Source organism: Procambarus clarkii, chromosome 62 (genome assembly GCF_040958095.1).
Source record: "Procambarus clarkii isolate CNS0578487 chromosome 62, FALCON_Pclarkii_2.0, whole genome shotgun sequence".
Classification (NCBI taxonomy): Eukaryota; Metazoa; Arthropoda; class Malacostraca; order Decapoda; family Cambaridae; genus Procambarus; species Procambarus clarkii.
Window position 1 is genome coordinate 27,064,324 of NC_091211.1, and position 8,067 is coordinate 27,072,390.

General features: G+C 58.2%; 1 protein-coding gene across 1 annotated transcript; it reads left to right on the forward strand.

Annotated features, from left to right (window-relative positions):
* Positions 1–35: 35 nt before the first annotated feature.
* Positions 36–6,846, forward strand: LOC123766671 (mucin-4-like). Its single transcript, XM_069308542.1, has 3 exons — positions 36–42; positions 3,567–4,890; positions 5,115–6,846. The coding sequence occupies exons 1-3, from the start codon at positions 36–38 to the stop codon at positions 6,844–6,846; spliced, it is 3,063 nt and encodes a 1,020-aa protein (XP_069164643.1).
* Positions 6,847–8,067: the final 1,221 nt, after the last annotated feature.

The following is an 8,067-nucleotide window of genomic DNA, read 5'->3' on the forward strand; positions in this document are numbered from 1 at the left end:
GCCTCTTATTCCAATCCTAGCGACTCTTGTGAAGTATGAAATGTGAGTTTGTTCGTAGGGTTAAAGCAGATTTTAATGGTGCTATTGATCTTAAAACAATGTCGATAACGTTGAGTATTGCTAGAGCATTTTTTGCCCACTTGCCCACTCATACTTATGTTCAGTACCTAGTTGGAAACTGTTTCGCTTCCTCTCCCTACCCTTGTCTTTCTCTCCCTTCCTGCCCTTGGCTGTCTCTCCCTTCCTGCCCTTGGCTGTCTCTCCCTTCCTACCCTTGGCTGTCTCTCCCTTCCTACCCTTGGCTGTCTCTCCCTTCCTGCCCTTGGCTGTCTCTCCCTTCCTGCCCTTGGCTGTCTCTCCCTTCCTGCCCTTGGCTGTCTCTCCCTTCCTGCCCTTGGCTTTCTCTCCCTTCCAACAATTGGCTGTCTCTCCCTTCCTACCCTTGTCTTTCTCTCCCTTCCTACCCTTGTCTTTCTCTCCCTTCCTGCCCTTGGCTTTCTCTCCCTTCGTACCCTTGGCTGTCTCTCCCTTCCAACCCTTGGCTGTCTCTCCCTTCCTACCCTTGTCTTTCTCTCCCTCCCTATCCTTGGCTGTCTCTCCCTTCGTACCCTTGGCTGTCTCTCCCTTCCTGCCCTTGGCTGTCTCTCCCTTCCTACCCTTGGCTTTCTCTCCCTCCCTATCCTTGGCTGTCTCGCTTCCTGCCCTTGGCTGTCTCTCCCTTCCTGCCCTTGGCTGTCTCTCCCTTCCTGCCCTCAGCTGTCTCTCCCTCCCTATCCTTGGCTGTCTCCCTTCCTGCCCTTGGCTGTCTCTCCCTTCCTACTCTTGTCTTTCTCTCCCTTCCTGCCCTTGGCTTTCTCTCCCTTCGTACCCTTGGCTGTCTCTCCCTTCCAACCCTTGGCTGTCTCTCCCTTCCTACCCTTGTCTTTCTCTCCCTCCCTATCCTTGGCTGTCTCTCCCTTCGTGCCCTTGGCTGCCTCTCCCTTCCTACCCTTGGCTTTCTCTCCCTCCCTATCCTTGGCTGTCTCCCTTCCTGCCCTTGGCTGTCTCTCCCTTCCTGCCCTTGGCTGTCTCTCCCTTCCTACCCTTGGCTGTCTCTCCCTTCCAACCCTTGGCTGTCTCTCCCTTCCTGCCCTTGGCTGTCTCCCTTCCTACCCTTGTCTTTCTCTCCCTTCCTGCCCTTGGCTGTCTCTCCCTTCCTACCCTTGTCTTTCTCTCCCTTCCAACCCTTGGCTGTCTCTCCCTTCCTACCCTTGGCTTTCTCTCCCCTCCTGCCCTTGGTTTTCTCTCCCTTCCTACCCTTGGCTTTCTCTCCCTTCCAACCCTTGGCTGTCTCTCCCTTCCTATCCTTGGCTGTCTCTCCCTTCCTACCCTTGGCTGTCTCTCCCTTCCTACCCTTGGCTTTCTCTCCCTTCCTACCCTTGGCTGTCTCTCCCTTCCTTTCCTTGGCTGTCTCTCCCTTCCTACCCTTGACTGTCTCTCCCTTCCTATCCTTGGCTGTCTCTCCCTTCCTACCCTTGGCTGTCTCTCCCTTCCTATCCTTGGCTGTCTCTCCCTTCCTACCCTTGGCTGTCTCTCCCTTCCTACCCTTGGCTGTTTCTCCCTTCCTACCCTTGGCTGTCTCTCCCTTCCTACCCTTGGCTGTCTCTCCCTTCCTATCCTTGGCTGTCTCTCCCTTCCTACCCTTGGCTGTTTCTCCCTTCCTACCCTTGGCTGTCTCTCCCTTCCTACCCTTGGCTGTCTCTCCCTTCCTATCCTTGGCTGTCTCTCCCTTCCTACCCTTGGCTGTCTCTCCCTTCCTACCCTTGGCTGTCTCTCCCTTCCTATCCTTGGCTGTCTCTCCCTTCCTACCCTTGGCTGTCTCTCCCTTCCTACCCTTGGCTGTCTCTCCCTTCCTATCCTTGGCTGTCTCTCCCTTCCTACCCTTGGCTGTTTCTCCCTTCCTATCCTTGGCTGTCTCTCCCTTCCTACCCTTGGCTGTCTCTCCCTTCCTACCCTTGGCTGTTTCTCCCTTCCTACCCTTGGCTGTCTCTCCCTTCCTACCCTTGGCTGTCTCTCCCTTCCTACCCTTGGCTGTTTCTCCCTTCCTACCCTTGGCTGTCTCTCCCTTCCTATCCTTGGCTGTCTCTCCCTTCCTACCCTTGGCTGTCTCTCCCTTCCTACCCTTGGCTGTCTCTCCCTTCCTATCCTTGGCTGTCTCTCCCTTCCTACCCTTGGCTGTCTCTCCCTTCCTACCCTTGGCTGTCTCTCCCTTCCTATCCTTGGCTGTCTCTCCCTTCCTACCCTTGGCTGTTTCTCCCTTCCTATCCTTGGCTGTCTCTCCCTTCCTACCCTTGGCTGTCTCTCCCTTCCTACCCTTGGCTGTTTCTCCCTTCCTACCCTTGGCTGTCTCTCCCTTCCTACCCTTGGCTGTTTCTCCCTTCCTATCCTTGGCTGTCTCTCCCTTCCTACCCTTGGCTGTCTCTCCCTTCCTATCCTTGGCTGTCTCTCCCTTCCTACCCTTGGCTGTTTCTCCCTTCCTATCCTTGGCTGTCTCTCCCTTCCTATCCTTGGCTGTCTCTCCCTTCCTACCCTTGGCTGTTTCTCCCTTCCTATCCTTGGCTGTCTCTCCCTTCCTACCCTTGGCTGTCTCTCCCTTCCTACCCTTGGCTGTTTCTCCCTTCCTACCCTTGGCTGTCTCTCCCTTCCTACCCTTGGCTGTCTCTCCCTTCCTACCCTTGGGTGTCTCTCCAGTGTGTGCCAGTCTGATAACGTCTCCGTCCGGAGACGAAAGCGCTCACTAATAATGTTATTCATGTTTTGTGGTGTCTTGTGCACCTGTGAATAAGGAAAATGAGTGAGAACGCGAGGTCATTTATTATTGTTTTGAGCGTAGTGTGGACGTCGCGGAGCACGGAGCCGCGAGCTAAGCATCTGGCTTGGAGGCAATTTGAATTCCAGGTCCCTTTGAATTCCATAGGCCTGGTCGAGGACCGAGCCGCGAGGACACTAAAGCCCCGAAATCATCTCAAAATAATATGTCATCTCATCTCGAGATAACCCCATATACGGCCCATTAGCGTTGTGGCGGCGACATTAACACTGTCCTGACAATATATTCCTTCCCGTATTCAGGCTCCTTGTCCCCCCCCTCTTCTTCCTCTCTCTTTTTTTTCAGCTCGGGGGAAAAACGTGAAGTGTTTTACTTGTTTCTTGCGGGAGTTTCCGCGCGGTGTCGGGCGGGCAATTTATGCGTCCCGAGAGAGGTAGCGTTAGCTGCGCTAGACACACGGGAGCTGGCTAATTCCTCCCTGGCGCGCTCTCCCCACCGTTCTTGTTACTGTTATGCTGCACAATAAAACAGTCCCACTGTAGTTATGCCCGGTATAATGAATAATTTGTCACGCAGAAATAAGCGACATTTAATACATGTTGCAAGAGACCGAGGAGAGAAGTTATGCTTGGAGATGTAAATTTAAATGCGCGTTGCGGACGGGTGTCTGAAGATGAGATACATTCCCCTTCCTCCAAGCAATATATTCCTGTTAACTGGTAAGTGAACTTGCATTAGTGGATATTTATTGCAACAGCCGATGAGCCCCGAGCTGCCTGCCCTCCACCTGTTTACCACGCTTGTTACAAGGCTTCCTCTACAGGCTGCCCGCTGCTTCAGCCTCTACAGGCCGCCCGCTGCTTCAGCCTCTACAGGCCGCCCGCAGCATCAGCCTCTACAGGCCGCCCGCTGCTTCAGCCTCTACAGGCCGCCCGCTGCTTCAGCCTCTACAGGCCGCCCGCTGCTTCAGCCTCTACAGGCCGCCCGCAGCATCAGCCTCTACAGGCCGCCCGCTGCTTCAGCCTCTACAGGCCGCCCGCTGCTTCAGCCTCTACAGGCCGCCCGCTGCTTCAGCCTCTACAGGCCGCCCGCTGCTTCAGCCTCTACAGGCCGCCCGCTGCTTCAGCCTCTACAGGTCGCCCGCTGCTTCAGCCTCTACAGGCCGCTCGCTGCTTCAGCCTCTACAGGCCGCCCGCTGCTTCAGCCTCTACAGGCCGCCCGCTGCTTCAGCCTCTACAGGCCGCCCGCTGCTTCAGCCTCTACAGGCCGCCCGCTGCTTCAACCTCTACAGGCCGCCCGCTGCTTCAGCCTCTACAGGCCGCCCGCTGCTTCAGCCTCTACAGGCCGCCCGCTGCTTCAGCCTCTACAGGCCGCCCGCTGTTTCAGCCTCTACAGGCCGCCCGCTGTTTCAGCCTCTACAGGTCGCCCGCTGCTTCAGCCTCTACAGGCCGCCCGCTGCTTCAGCCTCTACAGGCCGCCCGCTGCTTCAGCCTCTACAGGCCGCCCGCTGCTTCAGCCTCTACAGGCCGCCCGCTGCTTCAGCCTCTACAGGCCGCCCGCTGTTTCAGCCTCTACAGGTCGCCCGCTGCTTCAGCCTCTACAGGCCGCCCGCTGCTTCAGCCTCTACAGGCCGCCCGCTGCTTCAGCCTCTACAGGTCGCCCGCTGCTTCAGCCTCTACAGGCCGCCCGCTGCTTCAGCCTCTACAGGCCGCCCGCTGCTTCAGCCTCTACAGGCCGCCCGCAGCATCAGCCTCTACTGACCGCCCGCAGCATCAGCCTCTACAGGTCGCCTGCAGCATCAGCCTCTACAGGTCGCCTGCAGCATCAGCCTCTACAGGTCGCCTGCAGCATCAGCCTCTACTGACCGCCCGCAGCATCAGCCTCTACAGGTCGCCTGCAGCATCAGCCTCTACAGGTCGCCTGCAGCATCAGCCTCTACAGGCCGCCCGCTGCTTCAGCCTCTACAGGCCGCCCGCTGCTTCAGCCTCTACAGGCCGCCCGCTGCTTCAGCCTCTACAGGACGCCTGCAGCATCAGCCTCTACAGGCCGCCCGCAGCATTAGCCTCTACAGGCCGCCTGCAGCATTAGCCTCTACAGGACGCCCGCAGGATCAGCCTCTACAGGTCGCCTGCAGCATCAGCCTCTACAGGTCGCCTGCAGCATCAGCCTCTACAGGTCGCCTGCAGCATCAGCCTCTACAGGTCGCCCGCTGCTTCAGCCTCTACAAGCCGCCCGCAGCATCAGCCTCTACAGGCCGCCCGCAGCATTAGCTTCTACAGGACGCCCGCAGCATCAGCCTCTACAGGTCGCCTGCAGCATCAGCCTCTACAGGTCGCCCGCTGCTTCAGCCTCTACAGGCCGCCCGCAGCATTAGCCTCTACAGGCCGCCCGCAGCATTAGCCTCTACAGGACGCCCGCAGCATCAGCCTCTACAGGTCGCCTGCAGCATCAGCCTCTACAGACCGCCCGCAGCATCAGCCTCTACAGGCCGCCCGCAGCATCAGCCTCTACAGGCCGCCCGCAGCATCAGCCTCTACAGGCCGCCCGCAGCATCAGCCTCTACAGACCGCCCGCAGCATCAGCCTCTACAGGCCGCCCGCAGCATCAGCCTCTACAGGCCGCCCGCAGCATCAGCCTCTACAGGCTGCCCGCAGCATCAGCCTCTACAGGCCGCCCGCAGCATCAGCCTCTACAGGCTGCCCGCAGCATCAGCCTCTACAGGCCGCACGCAGCATCAGCCTCTACAGGCCGCCCGCTGCTTCAGCCTCTACAGACCGCCCGCAGCATCAGCCTCTACAGGCCGCCCGCTGCTTCAGCCTCTACAGGACGCCCGCAGCATTAGCCTCTACAGACCGCCCGCTGCTTCAGCCTCTACAGACCGCCCGCAGTATCAGCCTCTACAGACCGCCCGCAGCATCAGCCTCTACAGGCCGCCCGCAGCATCAGCCTCTACAGGTCGCCTGCAGCATCAGCCTCTACAGACCGCCCGCAGCATCAGCCTCTACAGGCCGCCCGCAGCATCAGCCTCTACAGGTCGCCCGCTGCTTCAGCCTCTACAGACCGCCCGCAGCATCAGCCTCTACAGGCCGCCCGCTGCTTCAGCCTCTACAGACCGCCCGCAGCATCAGCCTCTACAGGCCGCCCGCAGCATCAGCCTCTACAGGACGCCCGCAGCATCAGCCTCTACAGGTCGCCTGCAGCATCAGCCTCTACAGGTCGCCCGCAGCATCAGCCTCTACAGGCCGCCCGCAGCATCAGCCTCTACAGGTCGCCTGCAGCATCAGCCTCTACAGGCCGCCCGCAGCATCAGCCTCTACAGGCCGCCCGCAGCATCAGCCTCTACAGGCCGCCCGCAGCATCAGCCTCTACAGGACGCCCGCAGCATTAGCCTCTACAGGACGCCCGCAGCATCAGCCTCTACAGGCCGCCTGCAGCATCAGCCTCTACAGGCCGCCCACAGCATCAGCCTATACAGGCCGCCCGCAGCATCAGCCTCTACAGGCCGCCCGCTGCTTCAGCCTCTACAGACCGCCCGCAGTATCAGCCTCTACAGACCGCCCGCAGCATCAGCCTCTACAGGCCGCCCGCAGCATCAGCCTCTACAGGACGCCCGCAGCATCAGCCTCTACAGGTCGCCTGCAGCATCAGCCTCTACAGGTCGCCCGCTGCTTCAGCCTCTACAGGCCGCCCGCAGCATTAGCCTCTACAGGACGCCCGCAGCATCAGCCTCTACAGGCCGCCCGCTGCTTCAGCCTCTACAGGCCGCCCGCAGCATTAGCCTCTACAGGACGCCCGCAGCATCAGCCTCTACAGGTCGCCTGCAGCATCAGCCTCTACAGGTCGCCCGCTGCTTCAGCCTCTACAGGCCGCCCGCAGCATTAGCCTCTACAGGACGCCCGCAGCATCAGTCTCTACAGGCCGCCCGCTGCTTCAGCCTCTACAGGTCGCCCGCAGCATCAGCCTCTACAGGCCGCCCGCAGCATCAGCCTCTACAGGCCGCCCAAGAGAGGAGGCCAAGATGGCAACATGGCGGCTGACCGGAGTTGATGAGGTAGTGGTGAGTGTGGTTGATGAGGTAGTGGTGAGTGTGGTTGATGAGGTAGTGGTGAGTGTGGTTGATGAGGTAGTGGTGAGTGTGGTTGATGAGGTAGTGGTGAGTGTGGTTGATGAGGTAGTGGTGAGTGTGGTTGATGAGGTAGTGGTGAGTGTGGTTGATGAGGTAGTGGTGAGTGTGGTTGATGAGGTAGAGGTGAGTGTAGTTGATGAGGTAGAGGTGAGTGTGGTTGATGAGATAGTGGTGAGTGTGGTTGATGAGGTAGAGGTGAGTGTAGTTGATGAGGTAGAGGTGAGTGTGGTTGATGAGATAGTGGTGAGTGTGGTTGATGAGGTAGTGGTGAGTGTGGTTGATGAGGTAGAGGTGAGTGTGGTTGATGAGGTAGTGGTGAGTGTGGTTGATGAGGTAGTGGTGAGTGTGGTTGATGAGGTAGAGGTGAGTGTGGTTGATGAGGTAGTGGTGAGTGTGGTTGATGAGGTAGTGGTGAGTGTGGTTGATGAGGTAGAGGTGAGTGTGGTTGATGAGGTAGAGGTGAGTGTGGTTGATGAGGTAGTGGTGAGTGTGGTTGATGAGGTAGAGGTGAGTGTGGTTGATGAGGTAGAGGTGAGTGTGGTTGATGAGGTAGAGGTGAGTGTGGTTGATGAGGTAGAGGTGAGTGTGGTTGATGAGGTAGTGGTGAGTGTGGTTGATGAGGTAGAGGCGAGTGTGGTTGATGAGGTAGTGGTGAGTGTGGTTGATGAGGTAGTGGTGAGTGTGGTTGATGAGGTAGTGGTGAGTGTGGTTGATGAGGTAGTGGTGAGTGTGGTTGATGAGGTAGTGGTGAGTGTGGTTGATGAGGTAGTGGTGAGTGTGGTTGATGAGGTAGAGGTGAGTGTGGTTGATGAGGTAGAGGTGAGTGTGGTTGATGAGGTAGTGGTGAGTGTGGTTGATGAGGTAGAGGTGAGTGTGGTTGATGAGGTAGAGGTGAGTGTGGTTGATGAGGTAGAGGTGAGTGTGGTTGATGAGGTAGTGGTGAGTGTGGTTGATGAGGTAGTGGTGAGTGTGGTTGATGAGGTAGTGGTGAATGTGGTTGATGAGGTAGTGGTGAGTGTGGTTGATGAGGTAGTGGTGAGTGTGGTTGATGAGGTAGTGGTGAGTGTGGTTGATGAGGTAGTGGTGAGTGTGGTTGATGAGGTAGTGGTGAGTGTGGTTGATGAGGTAGTGG